This window comes from Alligator sinensis, unplaced genomic scaffold (assembly GCF_000455745.1).
Source record: "Alligator sinensis unplaced genomic scaffold, ASM45574v1 scaffold1059_1, whole genome shotgun sequence".
Lineage (NCBI taxonomy): Eukaryota > Metazoa > Chordata > Crocodylia > Alligatoridae > Alligator > Alligator sinensis.
In genome coordinates this window covers 2,166,694-2,189,291 of record NW_005842103.1, presented here as the reverse complement: position 1 = coordinate 2,189,291, position 22,598 = coordinate 2,166,694, and the positions used below count along the sequence as shown (strand labels likewise).

At 49.0% G+C, this 22,598-nt stretch overlaps 1 protein-coding gene across 14 annotated transcripts in view; it reads left to right on the top strand.

The window, feature by feature from the left end:
* Positions 1 to 22,240, top strand: part of MBNL3 (muscleblind like splicing regulator 3) — a 94,435-nt gene extending 72,195 nt beyond the window's left edge. For 7 of the 14 annotated variants that reach the window (XM_025205034.1, XM_006024453.3, XM_025205039.1 and 4 more), the window contains 5 exons: positions 4,454 to 4,604; positions 6,775 to 6,810; positions 9,041 to 9,135; positions 10,579 to 10,652; positions 12,897 to 22,240. In XM_025205034.1, coding sequence (XP_025060819.1) covers positions 4,454 to 4,604; positions 6,775 to 6,810; positions 9,041 to 9,135; positions 10,579 to 10,635 — 339 coding nt within the window. In that variant the 3' untranslated portion in view covers positions 10,636 to 10,652; positions 12,897 to 22,240. The remainder of the gene's footprint in view (positions 1 to 4,453; positions 4,605 to 6,774; positions 6,811 to 9,040; positions 9,136 to 10,578; positions 10,653 to 12,896) is intronic. The other 7 variants (XM_025205040.1, XM_006024454.3, XR_003094253.1 and 4 more) reach the window with 5 other exon arrangements.
* Positions 22,241 to 22,598: the final 358 nt, after the last annotated feature.

Below are 22,598 nucleotides of genomic sequence, written 5' to 3'. Positions count from 1 at the left end.
CCCTCGGGAAGGGGGGATCCCGTCCAGATCGACAGAGCTCAGATTTCAAACTGCACGCGCACGTGATGACGGCGCATAGGCACAGAGATGCACTTAAGCAGTGGGACGTGTTGGGAGTTTATGCGGGGCTCCCACTGTATGAGCCACAACTCGAAGCAAATCTCCTCAAACCGACCCTGGGGGTGGGCAGAGGGGACCCACCATCTCCAATGACCTCAAGGCTCAGGATGCAGCAGGAGACCCCCAGGCCTGCTGCATGCTCAGGTCTCCCTAATGGTGTTTCCACAATGCTGCAAGGACAGCAGAAAGACTCACCCGGCCTCTGCATTTTGGGGGCTCAAATAGAAAAGTTCCTTCCAGATCTCCCAGAACAGGCGATGGGCGAGACCTGCAGCGTCCCAGAAACCCAGCTGCTGCAAGGAAAGAGGGCAGGACGGGCACAGAGAGCCCAGGGCTCGACACGCGGGGCATGCATTCAACCTGTTGCAACGGGGGCCACTCCACTCAGTCCCCCTGGCAGGAGGCGCCTCCCTGGCCCTTCGCAGCATGCGCTGGTCCTCCTCTTCCTCCTGTGTGTTGTTCATCACCTCCAGTCTCATAGTCCCCTTCCCAGTGGGGGGAGGTATTGAGGTCACTGCCCTCGAAAGCTGTTTGTTCAGCCTTTCTAGTATCTGGGATGTGAGCCTGTTTATCTAAACCCTCTCTGCAGTGAGTCCTCCAGCAGTGGTTGTGTAATTTTAGGGGGCAAGGTCCTTTCAGGGGCTTTGAAAGACTTGGAGTTTGGGTTTAAAGGCGCAGCTGTCAGGGGCACGCAGTTGCAGTATCGGGGCCATGCCACGGCCCCCGAGCAGCAGTACAGGACAGGCAGCATCAGGCTTGACTTTCCCTATCGGCACAACAGCACCGGTGTCTGTGCAAAGCAGCATGTCCTGCAGCCGGGATCGGCACTGGAGGTGCCCAGAGGCTCTCGAGCTCTGCCGTGACGTGGAGGCGATGCTGTCCTCTCTGCATCGGCACTCGAGGCCAGGAGAAGGGGTTCTGGTAGAAGCAACCCCTCGCAGCGAGCATTGGAAACCCAGGTCAGGAGCCCTTGAGACTTTAAAGACCTGGTCCCACTTCTCATGAGACCCAGTCCTGAGCGACTTGTCCATCTGAGCTCCAGTTTGGTCAGCATGTCTCTTAACTCTGGCCTGTTAAACTTGCCTGTGCGCTGTTGCTGCCTTGCTACGTGCCGGTAAAGCAACGTTTCACCCCAGAAGTGGCTGCATTTCAGGCCTGGGTGAAAGATTCCCCGTGGAAGGTTGAATCCTGGGGCTGGGGCATCCGTGTCATGCATGCCAGGATGCACTGATGGGTCCGCTCAGATTCTCAGCTGTCCTCGGAGCAAAGTCACGGTCCCTGCTCAGGCCGACAGCCCTCCAGGGTGCTCAGGAAAGGGACCTCTGGGACAGCAGGGAGGCTCTCTTTCCCACCTGCAAGCCAGGGAGGGCCAGGACAGCAGCAGCTCCCACCTCCATCTCCTGGAGATTTGAGTTAAGCAGCTCCCCAAGGGGAGTCAGCCAAATGAGCCCGCAGTGTTTGTGGTCTGGGGTTTTCCTTTACCTGCTCCAGTTCGGAGCTTTTAGCGACAGGGATTCCTGGTCCCCTAGCACCTAAGAGACAGGGATCCGGGCTTCTCCTGCCCGTGCTCCCCTTCCCCTGGAGACCTAATGCAGGTGCAGGTGTCCCACGGTCAGGGGGGAGACACCGACCACACACAGCTGGCAGGGCTCTCACTCTTGCATTGCACCGGTGTGGCCGCTGGATGCTGAAATGCTCCTCGCTGCGCTGCTTGGGATGTGGCCTGCTCTTTGTGAAGAGCCCGGCATTGCAACAGGAGGTCTCGTAGCCCTTATCCCACCCCCTCTGCTTGCCCCTGCTGTGCTGCTTGGATCCAGCCTAGCTATAAGCAGTGCCGCAGGGATGCCCTCCCTGCTCCTGACAGCCACCAGCTGCCAACAGGACAGCAATAGTGCCCCACATGCCCTGCCTGCACACAGCAAGCTTTGCTTTATGAGGAGAGGCTGAGGGAGCTGGGCTGATTTAGTCTGGAGAAGAGAAGACGGAGGGGGATTGAATAGCAGCCTTCACCTCCCTGCAGGGGGGCTGCAAAGAGGATGGAGCTGGGCTGGTCTCGGTGGAGGGAGATGACAGAAGGAGCAATGGGCGCAAGCTGCAGCAAGGGAAGTTGAGGTTGGATATTTGGAAAAACTTTCTCACTAGGAGAGTGGTGAAGCACTGGAACAGGTTACCCAGAGAGGTGGTGGGATCTCCATCCTTGGAGGTGTTTAAGCCCCAGGTAGACAAAGCCTTGGCTGGGATGATGTAGCTGGGGCTGGTCCTGCTTGGAGCAGGGGGTTGGATAGATGTGACCTCCAGAGGCCCCTCCCAACCCTCATTTGCTATGATTCACTCTAGTTATTTCCTCTTCTGGGGGTTGGAAGTATCAGTGAAAGGGAGTTTCCATTGTAGTGAGATCTGTGTGTGGATGTGCATGAGTAACACGCTGGTGCAGCACCTCTGAAAGGAGGAGAGCTACACCAGCCGAGCACACTGGTGTGCACGGCCCCTTGCACGGACGCAAAAAGTGACTTGTCTACAAAGAAAGGGTGAGAGAGATGCTGCGCGATATGCTGGACGTTGCAGCGAGGCTCCAGGGAGAAAGCTGTCTTGTGATAGAGCCACTAGTGAAAACGTGAAGCCATTGGCAGCAGCGTCTCTGGAAACTGGGCTGCTGCATTAGGTTCTCCGCATTTGGATTTAGGCACCGAAGTGTCAGGACCCACGTTTGACAAGTCCGGTCGAAGCATAATTGCTGCCAGTCTCTCAACCGGAGCAGGCGCCGTCTGGAGATGAGCGGGTCTGGCCCCAGCACATGCTAGCGTCTCTGGGAGCCGTGCGCATCAGCGGGCAGGTTTTGCACGTGGAAGTGCTTCTTTCCAATTGATGATATCAAAACCAAAATGCAATACAGTAGCATTCAGCCCGGAGGAAACTCGCTTAACATTTCTGAGATGAGCAGTCTCCTAGAGCAGCTTAAAACTGAAGTGAAACCTGTTTCTTGACAGTGACCAACTATTACAAGTTTTGAATGGCGCTCTATTGTGCGTTTCCATCCATGACATTTTATAAGCTACTTTCCGTGCGTACTTCCCTAAGGGTACTCTGTGTGTAGCCTGAACCCTTCGTTAGTTAAAGCTCCTTGTGTGGCCTAACTTTTGCTGGCATTCATTTGAAGGCAGAGGAGTGGTTGAAGCAGATAAGCCGACTTGTCAGCCATTGCTTTGCTATCTGACCCATTATACAGCGAGGCAGCCATGATCCTGCATGCCCTTCGCGGGTATAAATCCTACTGCAGTCCATGGGGCGCTTACGTGCGAGGGGATTGCAAAACATAATTAAAAGGGATCTTTTCTTGTTCACCATATTAAAAAAAAAAAAAAAAAAGAGCGAATGCCATCTCCATCTGGGTACGGCAGAGAGCTGCAAATCATTCGCAGCGCTCCTCAAGCTCGACGGACTGCTTGGCTGTTGAGACATGCTTTACGAAGGATGAGTAACGTCCCGAGAAAAGTTCCTGAGCCCAGTTAAAGCTTGCTCCCACCGCTGATCAAGAAACAGGTTTGACTGTCTAGGGGCGCCGGCAGCGTGACCGAACAAAAGGAGGAGGTTTGCTGGGTAGGAAGATCCACCCCTGCAGAGACCAGATTTGCTCCTGGAAGCGAAGAGCAAGCAATTGGGAAATACTCCTGGCTTCTTGCAAAGCAGGAGGAAGTCCGGGGTTACGCTGTGTAACGCTGTTGTAGGCCAGAGGAGAGTTGAGCCCACTCTTGGCTATACGGCTCAGTGTCTCTAGGAAGAAAAGTGTGTAATCTCACGCCTGTAGCTGAGAGCAGGTCCCATTTCGTCACCGCACGTACCAGCACACTGATGCCCAGGCAGGCAGGCAGGTCTTTAAACGAGCCACGTTAGCAAGCACCTCGTGGGGGTTTTTTCTGTTGCATTCGTTGCTTTTGCTGATCTTCTCATTTGAAAGAGTCGACTCTGCTGCTGCGAGCGGATGCTTTTAAAATGCTTGTTGCCTGCCGCCGCTTTTTTTGTCGGGCCCGGCCCAGGTGAAACCCCTTCCTTTTCCGACACGCATAAATCGGTGCTATTGAAAAGCTTCCGTAGCATTCCTAGCGCTCCTGTTTTTTGGACTCTCTCTCTCTTTCCGCCTTTACTAACTGCTTATCTAGTGACCCTGTGACTTCACCTACTCTTTCACCGTGATTAGCTGCTCTTTCCTGTCTTGCTAAGTTGACCCAGTTGCAGGTGATTGGCAGGCCTGACTCCATATTATTTATTGCATGCTTTGTCTAACTTGGGTTTCCTTGGTTTTGCTACTCGCCTTTAACGACTCCCTCGTCCGCAGGCCCTGCCACCTGGTGCACTTCAACCTTTACCAAAGAGGCCAGCACTTGAAAAAAACAATGGTGCCACCACAGTCTTTAACCCGAGCGTTTTCCACTACCAACAGGCTCTAGCCAACATGCAGTTGCAACAGCCTACGTTTATCCCGACAGGTAAGTCTCTCGGTGCGTTTTCCCCGTTGCTTCTCGGGTCTTTTCCGATACGGAGATAAGAGTTACGGAGCAGACCTGTAAGAGCCGGTCGCAGGATACGTCCAAAGCAGCGGCGCGGTCTGCTCCTGTAGACACGTCACCACTTAATGTTTGTCACCAGCAACTATTCAAAGCTGCTTGCTTTTAAAGATATACCTTCTCGAGCTTCCCACCCCCTTTGGGTAATCAGACTAAGGAAATAGCCCACCTGTTTCTCAAATTCACGCTTCCTGTTTCTCCTCGTTACGGTTCAATTGGTTAATCCCAAATTAATTCCTTGACTCTTGGGTAGCGCTGTCGTGCACGTGCTTTGACATATTTAACGCCCCGCCACGGCAAAGGAGCCCGTCCTCTTTAAAGCAGCAGGTGCCTGGTCCTCGTGACGGCGTCTCTGTGACCCGGACGCTCCAGCCACCGCGACGTCCAGAGAGGAAACGGCTGGTTTTTAATAAAATGCAAATTGCACCCATCCTTAAAGACATATGCTTCTCTCTTGCCGGTGTGATAGCCCAAGCTTTTAAAAAGCAATTTCACTCCCAGGCTTTTCTTGTGCCTTTCAGGTCTCAGAACAAAATTGAAAGATGCAGTTCAGTAATTCAGACACAAATAGGACTATTGACTCGGGGGGAGGATTGCTAACTAGCCAATTAACATGTATTCAGGGCAGTCAAATGAAAAACGGAAATCTGCTCGGCATCGTAGGTATTATCGATGGCTGATTGAGGAATTTTCTGGAGTCTGCAGACTCCTGGCGATGTCATTATTCCCTTGCTGAAGCATCGCTTAGAAATCGCTGCCTGGTTTCTAATTTTTTTTTTTTTTTTAATGTTGAACGCCTCGTTTGCTCGTTAAATGAGATTTGCTTGGAATATAAGCAGAAATCCTTCCCTGAGTCAGCACCTTTTCAGTTGAGGCAGAGCGGGCCCGATCATGTCCGTGGCCAGAGGCAAGAGAGACCCTGGCAGCCAGATCATCTCCTCTGCAGGACAGTTGAGCCTAAAACCCGTCATCCAGGAGCCAAGCCCCCGCCTCGCGCATCCCCACAGGTGTTGGCAAAGGAGGGCATAGCTATCCCGTGCACGCCGAGGCATGTTCTTCCCATTCGGCCGCTGCTCGTGTCCCGCAGGCGGAGCGAAGGCGCGTGCGTGGCTCCGGTAGATGCCAAAGGACATGCTTCCCCTCCTGGGGGGTCAGCGTGGTCGGACCCTAAAGACGTCTCTCCTCGGCCAGGACTGAGGATCCCGAAACCCATTTGCTGTGCCTGGCTGCTTATGCCTGTTCTGCAGAGGACGCACTAACCAAAATCTGATGCAGACTAGCTGTCAATCCAGCTTTTGTCCACTCCACACCCTCAAATCCCATGTTTGTAGCACCGCTTCACTTGCTTCAGACCTAACCACCCACCCCAAAATAAACGGGATGGTTTTCTTCTGCCCCAAAGGTGAGGCTGGGAAATGCAGGTTCCCTCGGGGCTGCAAAGACCCTTCTCCACCCTTCGGGGCAGGGGCAGGCCAGATAAACGTTTGCTTCAGAAGGAGTTTTTCCCAGTTCGGTCGCACGGTTGTCTCCTTTGGGGAAGGCTGCTGCTTCCGTCTGAGGTCGTATCACGACTGGGACTATTTCAAGACCAAACTGCCTCTTTCAGCTTCAAGCAGAGACTTGGAAACCACAACACCTGCTGCCTGAGTAAATTCCTTTTGAAAAGTTTGTTCGAAGGCAAGCAGACCCGCAGGTCTTGCGGTCGTGACACCGCAGCATCAGACGCCGTCGGTTTGCGTGTCTTGAGCTGAGATCCCCTCCCACGCAGAGAAATCAGCCTGCTTGATACCAAATTATCCGACCCGGCTCTGTTCCTCACAGTGGAGCCCCTCATTAGCTGCTGGTGGGGGGTAGAGAGGGAAACATATATTCTCTGCCCAAGAAGCCAAGAATTATTTTGGTTTGCTGTGACCTTAGATCTCAGTGTAAAAATAATGATGTATGAATATGCAGGATCTGTTTTGCATGTGCAAGGTAATGAATGCTGCAAAGAAAGTACCTGCTTTGAGTTAAAGTTATTTCTAACACTAAAGCTTCACTAATGAAATATCCCTTTTGTTCATCTTTCCACGCTTCACTGCATGGTGTGCAGGGTCAGTACTGTGCATGACACCCACTGCAAGCGTTGGTAGGTTTTTCTACACAAACTTCTCAACTTTTCCTAACTTGAAAGAGACAGCGAGTTGCTGCGCGTCCGTGAGAACTCGGGTGGCTGAGTGGTGTGACTGATGATCCGCTGTGTCTTGAAGGCTCAAATGGTTGTGTCCTTTTAATTTCTGTGCAGTGCAGTGATTTATGTGACTAACAAGAGCAAGCCCCAGCCAGAAGTGCCCACCCCGTCCGTTCTGTTGCAGAGGCAAAGATCTTGCACGCAAGGATCTTTGCAACCCAATTCAGTCGCGCAGAACAAGGGAAGAGCAGTGGGAGGCTTCCTGGCTCTTTTATGTCAGGCGTGCAGCGTGTTACAAGCTGGATGTTAGTCATGCTTCTGAGGATCATTTATCCTTTAAAAGGCTAATCTCCTTTTCAGGCATATTTTCCTACCATAAGAGATCCTTAGGGTCATCCCCTCAGCTGGTGTGAGTTGGCAGGCCACCGAGCCAGGCTGCGTTGCACCAGCTGAAAACCTGGCTTTGCTGCGGAGGAAATGAGCTGCCTGCTTTGTAGGCAACAAGAGCCGTGCCGTGGTTGCAGCACAGCAGGCCTGGACCCCGTGCAGAAAAGAGGGGCTCAGGACAAGCGTACAAAAACAGTGGGTAACCGCACACATCCCGAGTGCCAGGCCCTAGGCAGGGGCAGCCGCTGCTCTGGAAACCCCTCACCGAGTTCCCCCATTTGCAGGAGGTGGGCAGAGCGGGGCAGGTTAAAGGCGGGTTCCCTTCTGAGAGGAAGCTAGACCAGCGCATTCCAGTTCTCCTGTACCAGTTGCAACTGGGAAGCGGAAAGCTGGAATCCTAAAATGGATGGAGACTGGCACGCTGCTAGGTTATGACACCGAGTCCTATACACGAGCCTGCTCGCTGCTTGTGAATAGAGGGGCTGCCAACAGCTAGGAGCAGGAGCAGGACCTCGTGGCTCTCGAGATTAATTCCTGCATGCTTCTCTGAGTGGACTTTGGGCCCCCCAGAGCATCCCCAGGCCAAGCTAGGGCTGGGGCAGAGGGCTCTGTTCTGCAACCCCTCGAACTCCTGCTGATGCTAACGCGTCTGGAGGGGGGAGAAGACTCCCGTGCTCTTCTCCTCATCCCAGGCACTTGCAAGGGATGCTCCTTGTAAAGCCCCCAGGAGCGGGACGCCTCCCTTCCCCTCCCAGAGCGCTGTCCCCTGGCATGCAAGTGCATGGGTTGGTAGTGCTTCCTTTTCTAACCGCTGCCTTGTATCCAAGCCAAGCGTCTCTAGTCTGCCGGGAAGACGACAGAGCTCTGCTGTGTGTCACGGTTGTCCGTAGATCGTTTCTGGCACTCGTTCTGTTTAGTTGCATTGTCACCGTTTGGAATTGATTATTACTATTATTATTCCCAGCACCCCCGCCCCCGGCCTCCCCGACCCCAGAGGGAGTTTTTGCAAAATCCTCTAGCATTGCACAGAAAAGAAAACATGGTGAATTTGTACGTCAGGCGACCCGTTACGCATGCCCAGTGCCAGCAACTCTGTACTGTACTGAGGAGAAGGCCCTTGTTGTCAGGAGGCGAGAGAAGGCATTTCCCGGGGGGGGGGATGTTGCCGCTGCTAGCCATGTTACCCAGTGGGGGTCGTAGCTGTAATGCCATGCCGTGACGGCTATGTCTTGTCGGGCGATTTGCTCCGACGTGCACCATGTACTTTGAAGTCATGAGTTGGGGGGGCAAACTTTCAAAGCCGGGGGGGCGGGCGCGCTTGCCAATGTGGGTCCACCCAAGACCGTGCACTTGGCTGTGTGTCTTAACTCCCCACGGGGGCACGCTGATGTGGGCTTTTGCTAGCAAACCCTGCCCTCTCCCCACCCCACCCCACCCCCCTTTGGAAATTTGGCCCTCGGAGTCTAATACATCATTGTTCTGCTTATAAATGTACTAAGTGTTGAGAATGTTTTAGTTTTTTCCTTAATTACAATTGTAATTGGCTTCTCCCCTTCGTTACCCAGTGGGGGTCGTTTTTGTTTTTCTTTTCTTTTTTTTTTTTTTCTTTTTTTGTTTTTTTCCAACGCTGTCTTGCTTTGCACTGTGATTGCATGCTGTGCCCCGGTGTCTCCTTCATGACGATGTCACATGGCTTGTTGCTGTGATACCTGCCACGCCCCCAAAAATCCACCACATGTTGCCATGGTTACATAAACGCTCCACCCTCCCGTATGTCGCTTCCATGGTTCCCTACTGAAAGTGCCCATGATGCACGGTGCTACGCCCACCACTGTGTCTGCAGCAACAACACCTGCCACCAGCGTCCCCTTCGCTGCAACAGCTACGGCCAATCAGGTTTGCCCTTTCAATAGCTTTCTTTCACGTGTGCAGAGCTAGAAAAACGGTACGCCGGCCGGATCCTGCGGGGCGCGGAGCATCTCGCGCCGGGTCCCGAGCCCCTCCGCCTCCCCCCGTCTTCTCGAGGGGCGGAGGGCGCTCGGCGTCTCCCGCAAGGCACTCCACCCTGCCCGGGATCGGGCCGCCAGCAAGGCAGCATGCATACTTTTGGGATTGGTGCGGGGGCATCGGCTCGTCGCGCCGGGCGGCGCTCGAGTCACCCGGGGATGGGTGATCCGGAGTTCGAGTTCACGTCCAAAACGGGGCTGCAAAACTCGCGCGGAAAGACGTACCAGATTGGCAGCCGTTCTGCTTTCCATCCCGGCCAGAAATACCGCGCTTTCCCACGGTATTTTGGCACGTCCTGGAAAGCGGAAGGGAAAAACCAAGACTGGATCCTAACGGAAAGGAGGGCAGAGTTCAGGCTTCTTTGAACCAGGAGCGCATCATCCATCCCTCCGGTACTCGGTGTCTATAGTTTGTATAGACGATGCTGTTTCGCCAGTGCCATGAATTGAAAGGATTTCATGCATGTTTGCCTAGGTACGATCCCATCCAAAACATTGCTTGCTAGGTATTAAACCGTGATTGCTGCTTCCACACCAGTCCTGAACTGTATACGCGCAATCTTGATTCTAGGAATGCTTCCTGATATTTCATAAACCACAAACTTCTCCGTATTAGGCCAGAGTAGAGATTTGGGCAATGTTCTGGGGTCTTTTTCCAATTATAATGTCGGCATTTTTATTTAGTGCCTCACTGGGCTCGAGTTCAGAGCCACCCCCAGGAAAAGCGGGTATCACTTTGCTCCACAGCACACCGATGGCCATACGGTACCCTGATCATTTCAGAGGGCGAGTCCTGGAGTCTTCACCCTTCAGGCGGAGACGAGGTTTTAAGGGAAGCAATGGGAATTTTGCCTAAAGGGGGACTGGGATCAAATTGGCCTGTTGCAAATGCTTTGCTACCTGCAGTTGGTATTGCTGTGCTTCTTCTCAGCCTTTTTTGTAGTTTCAGGTGCAACGGGCCTGCTAATAATGGACCGGTCACTGTGAAGCACTCACTGCGGGGCTGCGTTACTGTATGGCTACGCGTGGCTTGCAAAAGGGATACCCCTTCTTCCCAACTGGCAATTTACAGGGCATTTCTCTGCCTTACAGTCTATGGAGTTGGACTCCCAAGTACAATCACCATGTACACCGCCGGGCATCAATAACGATGTGACTGCATTGCTATTTATGCCTGTAAAAAGAGAGAGATCCTGGGAATGGTCCGCGCCCTCTAAAATCCTGCTTTCCCGGGGATTATGTGCGTTGACTAACCTTAAACAAGCGCCGAGGAGAGAATGACTGGAATGTTCCCAGGGAAACGTTTTAATGGGATCTGTTTTCTTTGCCATAGATATCCCAGTTATCAGTAGATGAACTGAGCAGCAGCATGTTTGTCTCTCAGATGTAGAAGTTTCCAATAGAACAGTAAGTTTTTTTTTCCATTTTGATATCTGCTGTTGATGTCTTTGTAGCAAGGCACTTTGTCTTCTCAATGGGCGGCTTCGACCTACCCCTTCGCCGGCCGAGGGGCAGGGGGAAGGTCCGCGCCTAGGGTTCATGGCAAACGGCTGTTTGTGCATCGTCTAAAACACCTGCTTTCTGGTGTGAAACCCCCACGCTCCCCGCTGCTGCTCTCGACCTGGACCGTTCCCAACGACCTAGCAAATTCCAGAGTACGGCCCCAAAATTATGCTCTGGGGTCTGTGCTGTTCAGGAGAGAGTATTTTGCCAGCAGGAGCCAGATAAAAAGTGTAAGTAAGTGTTGGGTTGCTGCTAGGAGCGTAATTCCTTTACTTGGGTAAGCAGGACCGTGCATCGTCAGGTGCTGTCAGCCAGCCTTGCTCTCCTGGTTTCAGTGCAGCTGGGCAGATTTACCCCAGCCCAGGACTTGGCCCGTCTTGGGGTTATATAAATCTTCTTGTTCGCTATAAAGTTCGGCCTGAAAGCTGCGGGCAGTAGCAAAGGACGCTGGCCTTTGTCTGGATTTGCGTGATATAGCTTCACAGTCGGAGCTCCTGTTCTCACTTTCTGCAACTTGTATGTACCGGCAGATATTTGTGAGAGAAAATCCCAATGGGTTTTCAGTTCCTCACTGTGCTTATAACACTGAGAGACTTAAAGAACAGCTCAGTTAATTAAAAAGGAAAGGGGTCAACAGACTGGGCTGATGGAAGTTATTTCATGTGCCGATATATGATTCTTTTTTTTATTATTATTTTGCTGAGGTCAAATATGAAAGGAAATGCTTCTGTCTAAGCGCTAGAAATGAATTTGGAAAGCCGTTCTTAAAGAGCTGGCGTGAACTCATGCCCCTTATTTCTGCTCATTTAAGTAAACTGCTCTAGATGTGGATGGCGCGCTAATCAGGTCTGCACATCCCCGTTAGCGCCTGCCTCGTGGCCACGATCTCCGCCTTGGCAACGATGTTGCACGTTGCAGTTTTGAAACACCCGACACAGTCACGTGTGCAATATGGCAGGTCCCACCTGGTGCGAGTTCGTTTGCATTGAGGGAGAACTGCACTTCCTTCTCAAAAATCCTCAGCATTAACTTGAATGTTCTCTTTTTTTTTTCAGTATGCCTCTTTTTTTTTTAATTTGCTTCCTTTTGCTCATTTTTCAGTGTTCCCAGACTTGTGCCATCAGTACTGAGCAGTACTGAGCAGTACTGAGGGAAGGGCTGAAGCAGGTTCTTGATCCATCCTTGCTCAGGAAAGCTCTCACAGCTCGAGGGGAGCAAAAGGGCCTCCTGGTCTGCTCGGAAAGCATAAACAAAAGGCATCAAAACTCGCGGAAGAGGCGATATCTTTTATTAGACCAACTAGATATTTGCAAAGAAAGACAAGAGTTTGTTTGCAAATGTCTAGTCGGTCTAATAAGAGATCATCTCGTCCACGAATTTTGATTCCCTTTGCCTCGAGACCAATGCAGCTACCACCTGGATACCAAATAAGCAAGGCTCGCTCTCCCGAGCGTGCACAAGCAGAGAAGTGCAGGGGATCACTGAAATGCTTGCAGCTCTGTGCATGGCTAGATAAGTAGGATTCACCAGCGTTGCAAAGGAGGTGACACTGCCCTGAAGTGCAGGTGGATGTGAAGGATAGTTCACCCAAGCACCCAATGCACCTAAACAGGCTTCTCCTCCCGAGGTGGACGTATGCCCACGCTCCGGGTCAGGCAGGCACCGCAAGGCTGTAGGGCCAAAGCTTTCCAGGAGGGATTTTCAAAGCAGGCCTGACTCTAATGTTGTCTCCCATCGCACTTCCCTCCGTGGCTTGTGGTATGTCCCTTGTAACCAGATTTGCCAAGCATCCGCAGCGCTCATTAAATTCGGTAGGAGACTAGCACGGCTTGCACAATGGAGCCCATGACCGCCTCATCTCTGAAACAAGACTCGTGTCAGCCCCCTCGCTCTTTCACAGGCTTCGGCTGCAGATCATTTTGTCAGCGTTTCTGGAGCCCGTTGAAAGCACAAAGCCCAAAGTATTAGCCGTTTCACTTGCAATCAGAGCATCGAGCGAACAAAACATTGCGTCTTCTCCTCCCCACGCTGGCAGAAAGCGCGTGTGCACCGTGTCTTCGTAGCTCGGTGGAAGTTATAAAGAGAACAGAAAAGCATGACGTGTTTTGATTTCCAGTTTCTCACTCCTTGTTTTTGTTCCTCCTCCAGCCGACCACGTTGAAATTGTGAACAGTAAAATTACGGAGTACTAGGACTTCTCAGTGGGGAACTGCACATGGCCTTTCTGTATATATCCCCTCTTCCCTCCTTTCGTCCTCTACCACCTCTACAGTAAGCCTGTTGCAGCCTACATGTTAACCAAAAACTGATCAATGGGAATGTCAAAAAAAAAAAGAAAAAAAAAGCACTATAGAAACAATTAACAAACAGCGCTCTGTTATATGAGATATACAAGTAGAAAATTATAATAGACTTTTATAACACATTACTTTAACACATTTAATCATTTTATGACTACCATCATGATAAGTGCATCTGCACAGTGGACTGTTGGTTTACTGTATACTATCGATGGATAAATGTTTGTCTCGTTTTTAAAGTGTTATCTTACTGTTTTGTTTACATCATAGTCTATTGATTTGTTTTAAAGTGTACATCATTATCAAGTATACTCAATACCATTTTTTTCATTATTGTTACGTCTTAAGTTTTCATATACTGTAGGTTTTATGGGGTTTTTTTAAACTAAAAATGTTATAGTGGGAAACAGGAATAACGTGCTTGAAAAACACGACACACGAATGTTCGGATCTTTTCCATATTTTGGCTGCTTTTAAATCAACTGAAGTGGCTCGTTTTAAACGGCTCCTTTTACAAGTGAAAATTTGCCTTTGGAAAGAGTCCCCAAAATTTTCTGTTCCGGCACTATGGAGGGACAGCTGTCGGTTTAGCTCAGGTCAGGGGTCCAGTCAAGCGAGCTGATTCTGGTTTCCCGAAGAGGAAACTTTGATGGTCAGAAAAGGAAGCAAAACACGTTCAATATAGCGGTTAGGTATCAGCTACGGGGCGGAGATGTCCTCAGATTGTGGACAGTAAGGAAACCTGAAGTTTTGTTGCTCAGCCAAGTGCCATCCGCAGCAGCAAGTGCCGCACGATCTTCCTCCCGACTTCAGTGGTGCAGTCAAAAACCCGGGCAAACGTGGGAGACGGCGGGACAAACGCGAAGTTGCATTCCCAGCCAAAAGGACCAAACACCTGAGTCACCCACAGACCCCACCCCGTCGCAGTGAGCCCAGGCTGGCCACGGCAAATGTCCATTTTCTGATATGCAAATTAAAAGCCCCCGGCTCTGCCCGTGGAAGGCGAGACCACAAACGGCAGCGTGCAAAACTGCATTGCAAAATCCCCACCCTGAATTTTGGGCAGTTTTTCCGCGGCTTTCCATCGGCATGTGCCGGTAACGTGTCCTTGAGGCAGGGATGTTTCCCAAGAGCTCTGGACCGTTAAAACAGACCTGCAAAGAAGAAGAAAAAAAGGAAAATGCAAACCTATCAGCTCACCATGCCCAGATTTTCCAACCCCTCCCAAAATATATCCTTCCCTGGATCAGCAGATGACCACTCTGCTTGATCAAGACCGACAGTGGTCACACAGCAAGGGCTAATTGCCAATACCCCCGTTCCCCATTGAACTGAGCAAAATTACTGATTTCCTACCCCACCGTCTGCACCGCACGGGCCGTCATGCTGCTGAGTTGCCGACTCCCCGTACTGCTAGGAAAAGGTGGTGGCTTGGCTACGGGGGAGACGAGAGCTGAATTCATCTCTAGCACAGCTTCACCAACCTCGGTGGAGGGACACCAGAGATGGACTTGGCCTGAATCAGCTGAAACGTGGAAGCAGCAAGGACAGAGAGGAGAATGGTTAAGGGAAGGCCAGGAGAGGCGAGTAGAAAGAACGGGTGATCCTGGACAGTGAGATGGGATGAGGGAGGTCCCAGGACAGTGATAACCTTGCTGTGATCATGCCAAGCTTAGGATGAGAGTTGTGAGTTGGCTTTCTAAGATGTTGGATGCTGCAGGCCAGAGCTCGGGCTTCCCCTTGGAGGACGATGCAGCCTGCCCTTATTTTGGGAGGGTAAAGGCTGGGCAGAAAGTCACCCCGGCATGCTCCACCGAGGGGAGCAGAGCTGAGAGATCCCAGGATCGGGCTTTCACCATCCTGAGCCTGCAGACCGTCCCCCCTGCACTCCCCTGGCAGTCCAAGAGCATTATAGGAGCTGACAGCTGCCTTGTATCCTCGTCTTGACACCTGCCATCCGTGTCGTGGACTTTCCCCCGCCCCGTCCCTGTCCCCTCGGTAGGCATTTGCAAACGTGAACGAGGAAGGAGGCCCGGGGCAGGTGCGTGTTAGGGACAGCTGACGTGCCTCTGTGCAGGCCACCGTCTGCGTGGCCTTCCAGCTGGGACGTGGGGAGCCTGACGGGCTCCTTATCACCCCAGGGCTGTGCAGAGCCCAGCGGTCGGGTCCCGAGTCCACGGCAGCTCCCCACGTGCAGCACCGGGTTCGGGATCGGGGGGTTTGAGGGACAGAGGACAGTAGCCGCTAAACCTCATGTGTTGACATTTGCTCGTGTCCGTATGTATTGAAGCATTCGAAGCATACACAATATTGCCTGAAATAAGCCACTCCTGTGTCTTTTGGCCACGGCGTACCTGTTCTTTTTAACCACCGAGTTTCTGTTTCCCAGAATCATAACATTGTTAGTGGAAAAAGTGGATTTGAGTACTTCCTGTTTGAAATTATTTGTGTATCAAAATGGGTTTTGCACAACATGTGCCAGTGCCTCAACAAAGAACAGACCTGATCTTCTGAAGCCAGGAAGGATGCGTTCAAGCTTGAATGGCTTTATGAGTTAAAGGAGGTTGGAACTTTTTCAGTGCTAAATGGATTTTTGTATATCTTGACACTTTGATGTAACCTCCTATTTTATTTAACTACTTAAACATCTGGCATAGATGTACATAGAATGTAAACCTAGAATACAGCTGTTTTCACGTCACATTTAAAGCACTGAAAAGAAAAAAAAAAAACATTTAAGGATTATTTTTTAGTAAAGAGGTCCAATGAGGGATGTTCAGGGTAGTTATATTAGGTGCCACAACAGTTTTTATATTGCTGGCAAATTTAGAGTTCATTTGTAAATGAGTTTAAGGAAAGAAAAGCTTGAAGCACTAAAACTTCACCAAATTCAAAACAATCTCGGCAAAAATGCCATTTTGAGGTAGCACTATTTAAACTAGTTGTGCAATGACTTGATCTAATTTTCTTTGTTCAAGAAAGAAAACCAGTCGCCAGACTATAAATTTCCTAAATAGATGCATTCTATTACAAAGTCACCAAGCTCGTTAGTGACTCTAAATAAATGTCATGAAAGCATGGATTTCATCCTTTATTTGACAAGAGATGTATGTAAGTTTGTTTAAATCAATATTATTTTAGTGACATTTTTATAAGCTTCCCACTTTCCATGAACCTATATTTTTTATTTATCCAAAGTTATTTCTCTTTGTCCATTTCTCTCAGCCTTATGCAAACAATATGCAAGAAATGCTGAAACTTGGATAAAACGGGTCATGCAGAGGGAAAATGAAAGCTGAGATGGATCATTTTCAAAAAAAAAAAAAAAAAAAGTTGTTAGTAGTTTCAATAAGAAGAAAAAAAAATACTACTACTAAACTGTAACATAAGCAGACAATAAAAGAGGGATTTAAAATAAAATGGATTCATAAAACTATTAAGATTAAGATTTTGTTAAGTATAGTGTTTTTAGTAATTGGAAACATGATTTCACAATCAACCATGTTTTTGAGTTGGAGATTTCTAGCTGATGATTTTTGACTTTGTATTTTTGCATCGGCGATAGATGCGATAGAAATCGTTACCTCCCAGCCGCCGGCTCCGCTCCCTTCCTGAACGCTCTGAAGCACTTTTCTCTTTGCCATAAGTGTCGTGTCGCGCTGCGCTCGGGGTGTTCACGAACGGACGGCGCGGCCTGGCCGAGTCGGCGCTCCGCAGAAACGGGAACTTCGCGCTCCGTCGGTGGCTGGCGGGACGCTCTCCCTTCCCGTAGCGGGGTGCTCTCGACAGACGGCCCGCTGCAAGGACGCCAGGTAGAGTCCAGTGAAAATGACTTCCACTGCACAAACGTTAACAGAGCAACGCCCGGGAATACGTGACTGTTGCCGGTTGCACCCGGTCAGACGGAGGCGGCGAGCGTGGTGCCACCCTCCCGTATTCCTCCGCGCCGCAGTAGCACAGGCTGTAGGACGTGCGAGTACACAGAATGATTGAGAAACTGGAGTCCTCATGTTTTTTTATCCCTTGTACATTTCACACACACGAAGATTGAGGAAAAAAAAAAGACAAAAAAAAAAAAGGTGAAATTTATGAGGAAAATCTAATTTCCCATTCCTGTTGAATGGATTTAGTTTGCTATTGACCTGATTTTACCACGTGCCTGGTGAAGGCCTTAGAGTATATACTGTATGTTAAAGACTGTAATAACTTTAAAAAACAAATTAGTTGATAGCCTGATGCAAATGTAAATATAGTTCCGACACATTGTTCGAAAGGCATCAACGCGTTAATTCATGTCATCGATTTTCATTTCTTTACCATTAGTTTTTAAGGTTTTCATTATTGCTTTTTTTGATATCTTTAGTAACTAATGAATTTAATTTTGAAGGAGAGTTAGAGAAAGATTAAGATTTTTAATACATGTATTCAACCCATTTAGTTATATTCTAAACCAACACTGAAGCATGATAAGGTATAGAATACAGTCCATAACTAGTTTGTATAGTTTACAGTTTAAGAACAAAATTAACTTTGTATGTAACTCCTACAATGATAGATTCATTGTTAACTAATTATATTAAGTTGTTGTTGCTATGGCAACAAAACTACAACATGGCTACCTTTGTATACATTATTTGTGAAATTTTCACATGTAAATTAAAAGTGATGTGTAACAGTATGAGCTTGTTAAAGGTACAGTTCGATACTGTCAGATAAAGATATGATTGAATATTTTTAAAATCCCAAAGTCCCATGTGAAAGCTGAATTTGTGTCTTTATGTCACTTTTTCAGTCAAGAAGTTTACAACACATGGATTTAGAGTCAGGTTTTATAGCTTGTAGAAATTGTTGTGTGGCTAGGGTTATTCCACAGTATTTTAGCTTTTGAAACAAAACAGCCTGCATTTACAATATATTAACTGGTCTTTATTTCATTTCATGGTTATTAGCATTGTGTGTATTCAAAATTAACCGGGTTAAGTACTGTAGCTCTGCCTGCAATTTTTTTTTTTTTTCCTGAAATCGAATGCTCACATGATTATGTTAAAATCAGGGCTAAATAATAACATATGGATATTTTAATACTAATTTATATTAGCAAAAACTGTACATAAGAAAAATATTGTGGAATGACCCCGTAACAGTGTTGAAGATACAAATATGCTGCAGTTAAACTGATTCAGTTAGTGTACGAATGTGTGAGACACACCTTTTTTGCACTTATGTACATAGTCCACGAAAGAAATCCTTGGAACTTATTTTGAATATAAAAAGTCTGTAATAATACAGGAAAAGTTTGTAAAAGAGATAGGTATTACTAAGGCTTTGAAAAAGGAGGAGTTTTTTGCTATAAAACTTATCTGAAAGCATGATGTTGCTTTGCTGTTGTAAAAGCTTTGTAGTTTGCCATAGCTTACTATACAGCAGACTGATAACAGGTCAGCTTCAACCTGCAGCACAGAAAATGGGAAACAGTACTTAATTAATGAGTAAGGTCACTAGCAAAGATTTTAATTGCTTTGGTATCAGCTTACGTTCTCAAACGCGCTCCAGATCATGCCTTTGATAAGCGCGCGCGTCCTCCCTGAAGCGGCCGCGGCTGTATGTTGCTGCTAGCACTTAGTCCCGTTTCTGGCCCGTGCAGTTTTTAGCTGCCGTAGGTGGGTATGATCCCAGGAAGTGTTTTAATGAGTGGGAAACCGAAGGGCAGCCAGTTGCTGTGCTTGTATCCACGCAGCGTGTGAAATCGGAGAGAGAGCCGGTGGGTCGCGGCAAGGTGAGTGCTGAGACGGCGCCGGGTCATTCGCTTCCTGCTGCTGGAACTGCCTTGGCGTTTGTGCTAACGAGCAGGAGACGCTGATCGCGGGGAAGGGTCCTGTTGTGCTGACGGGAGTCCGGCTAGGCCAGCTCGGGGGTGGACGGGTCACCGTTTGCCTGCCGGGTTTGAATGCAGGACCACGGACGCTGGCTGCTGCCCTGCTGTTGGCCCGTTGCCTTTTGACAGGGCTTCAAGGAGAGGCTGGGGAAGTCCCCAGACGTGCTCCTGAGCCCCAGGGCAGCTCTGCTCTTGCAAAATGTCCCCCTGGTCCTTGGCTGAGCCGATGCCCTGTGCTGTCCTCATGGACGGCAGCTCAGCATCATCTTCTCAGCTGCCTCCGTGGGGGGAAAGGTAGTTGGAGAGCGCACAAGAAATCTTCTCTAATCACTTCAGAGCCCAGCCGCTGCAGCAGGTTCCCGGCGGGACCGACCCCTCGGGGCTCGGTCTGGGTATCCGTCTGTGCAGGGTCCAGATGAGTGCGAGTGATGGACTCTCATAGAGGTGGGCGAGGGGGGTCCTGGGAACGAGGCTTTTCTATATCCCACTCTTCTCCCCTTGCACTTGCATGCGCACGGGTTCTTTGGTGTGCCAAACCACCCGCCCCATCTCTCCTCCCCAATCTCTTTTGGTCATTGCCACCATCAAAACCCAGTACAGCTGGGCATGGCTACATGCCAGGGAGTCTTGTCCCTTGAAGGAGTGCACTCCCACTCCTCTCTTCACCTGTGCTTGCAGAACAGCAGGGCAGCAGCAGCGAGGGGCAGTGTCCAAGAGGCTGGGCAGAGGTTGCCAACTGCCTGCCGATCGGGTTGCTATTTTCCATCCCTATTATTCTTAATCAAGGCCGAGCATGCAGAAATCCGATGGCTCGGCAGGTATCCGTGAATGGGACCCTGCACCGAAGCTCCCCTTGATGTCTCTGGGGTGGGGAGCAGGCTGTCAGCATAGCAGGACCCCACTCCCAGCTCAGCCGGCTGGTAAGAGCTCAAAGCAAAGCCTCGCACCACCTGGGCAAACGGCAAATGCATCGTTTTCCAGGTCAAGCAGTCAGTTGTCAGTAGAAGGCTTCTGCTTGGACATGTCGTTTTTCTGCCATCGGTGGCTGGGCCAAGCAGAGGGGAATGTCTTGGTGCCTCTCCCTGGTGTCGTCCTGCTTGTTCCCTTCTCGGGGCTGGGCACGGTACCCGAATGCACGTGCTTCGGCCTCTCCTTGCTGAGAGACCTCTGCCCATTGGGTCAGTGGGAGGGCATCTGTTTTTAATTAGACCTGACTAAATCAACCCCCCAAAAAGCATTTCAAGGAGCAGCACCAATCACAAAATGAGATGGCTGGGTCCCGTTGAGCCCGAACGTCTCCGGTCAGCGCTGCCACATGGCAATGCCTGATTAGTTTTTATATCTCCCCCTCTCCACCTCTGCCCCACAAGCACCTTCCCTCCTGGGGGTGCAGTGATGGGGTCTTCACCTGACTAAGAAATGCCACATCAGCCTTCAAGGCTCTCATTGCCGCCGGAGAGTCACCGGGCCAGCTGGTGCCCTCGTGCAACCCCCGTGCACCAAGCGACTCGTGCACCTGCCCAGCCCTAAGCAGGTGAGGTGCCCCCGTGGTTTGGCGGGCTCGGGGCTCAGAGCCGCGCTAGGCTGGCATGGGTATAACTAAGGGCTGGATTTATCCCACCGGGATAAAACATTTGGGAGAGACTGGCTCTTTGGTGGGCATGGTCGTCGCCTGGGTCATGCTTTCCATTGCAGAAGTGCGTGCCCCTGGGGGCTCTGCTTGGTGTTTGTACGACTGAGCTCCTTCTCATTTGTGGGATGGTTAAAGGAAGATATTTTGCACTATCTGAAGTGAATCGCAGCCGGGGAAGCTCTTTTCCGTTAGGATGAGAGCAGGCCCCGGCGTCACGACCAACACCGCTGAAATCTTTGCTAGTGATCTTTACTGTCACACTCTCCATCATCAAAAAAGAAACTGTATATGCCTCTCCAATGAGATACTTAAACATGCAAAAATAACGCAACTATTAAATAAAACTAAGTTATTTTTTCCAAACACACAACAGAGAGAATTACCTGACACAGAATTACAAGGTTCCAGTTCTTTATTACTGTACACAGATGCTATTTGATAGTGGTGGAAGCCAAATGATTTTGTTGCCATGGCTTTTGTATCCTAGCAGATGAGGGGATGACAAGACCATTCTTTGATTGGATGATGGGATTTTTTTTTTTTTTTTTTGAATTAGCTTTTTTTTTTTTTTAACATCATTTTAAATCATGAAAACAGAACAAGCAACCTTCCCCCGCCCCCCCAAACCCATTCTTTATACCGCCTGACAATAGATCACCAGTTTTGTAATAAATAGAGAAATGTATTTTAGGCAATCACTAAAATCGAGAAGAGAACGTTCTCGTCAATTGACAATTTTTAATTTAAATAAATAAAACATTAATATTACTATACTGTGTAAAGTAGATATTGGAAGCACATTCTTATTTTCATAGACATTTCTGGTAAAACATAAAATAAGGGAAATACTAGACAGATATCAACTTAATTTCATGAAGTAGTTTTAGATGTCAAAAACCAACAACACCGTTAACCCTGTGGAGTTGTAACAAATTAAAATATCATCAACAGATCCAGGCAGACTTAGGCGAATGCAAAATTTAGCTCCAAAACACAAGAGTTCATTCCCTCAACTGCTACCAACAGGGTGTACGCTTTGAATTTATTTTTCTTTTTGCCACATTATATTGCTGTAGTGCTTGTATGTGCTTTAGACCTGTGCATAATGCTACTCATTTTAGTATGTTACTTCTATATTGTTATTGTTTATTTTTTGATCTTTTAATAAAGTGTATAAAATTCTTGGTTATGTTTTTTATGGACCCTATCTACACATTCATAGGAGTGTCCTTTAAAGACTTTTCAAGTACCAGTTTATTAGTCCCAATCTTTAAAGGCTCTGATGTAAAGAAATTACGATGAACTGAAATTTGATTCAATGTTATATCTAATGCGTAGAACAACAGAATAAATTTCTTTCCAGAAAAATACCTTCAGTATTTTGAATTCTGTAGCTATTGCATCCTTTTTCTTGGGTGCATCAGGCCTATCATATTGAAGTTACTAACACGAGAAGGACGTTTGTATTTTAGACAAATAAAATTAAAGCTTTCCAGACGCTGCCTGCTGGATTCTCTTGTGCCTTAGACCTTCTGAGACACATAGTGTATTATGTTTGGTTTTGTATTTTTTTTTTTCTTGGTTTCTTTCTGACCCAATTTCTGATGTAACTGGGGAGACGATCAGTACTATGCATTGGAAGATAACCATGAAGAATAAATTGATTTTGATTCAAATGACTGCACCTTTTGTAGCACAAGAATGTGTGTATTAATTTATCCCTTAGCCCGTGAATGGCGCGGGGTAGTAACACAGGCCTTTTCCGTGTCGTCCAGAATTGTCCTTGAACTAGCGCATGGTCCTGGATGGATGCTGCTGAACTTCTCTTGCTCTCCAAAACACAGGTGACGCTCGGGCAGCGACCCACTCCCTTAACCTCCAGCCTTGTCCAGCCATCTCCATCTGGGGATTTCTTGCCAGTGCCCCTGAAGTCGCTGCTGGTAATCTTAAAGAGTGAGAAAGTTGCTCAGCGCCGATGCACATTCAACCCTTGTTGGCTGCTTGGATGCAAAGTGAAAATGGAGGGGTGGCAGGGGGTGTAA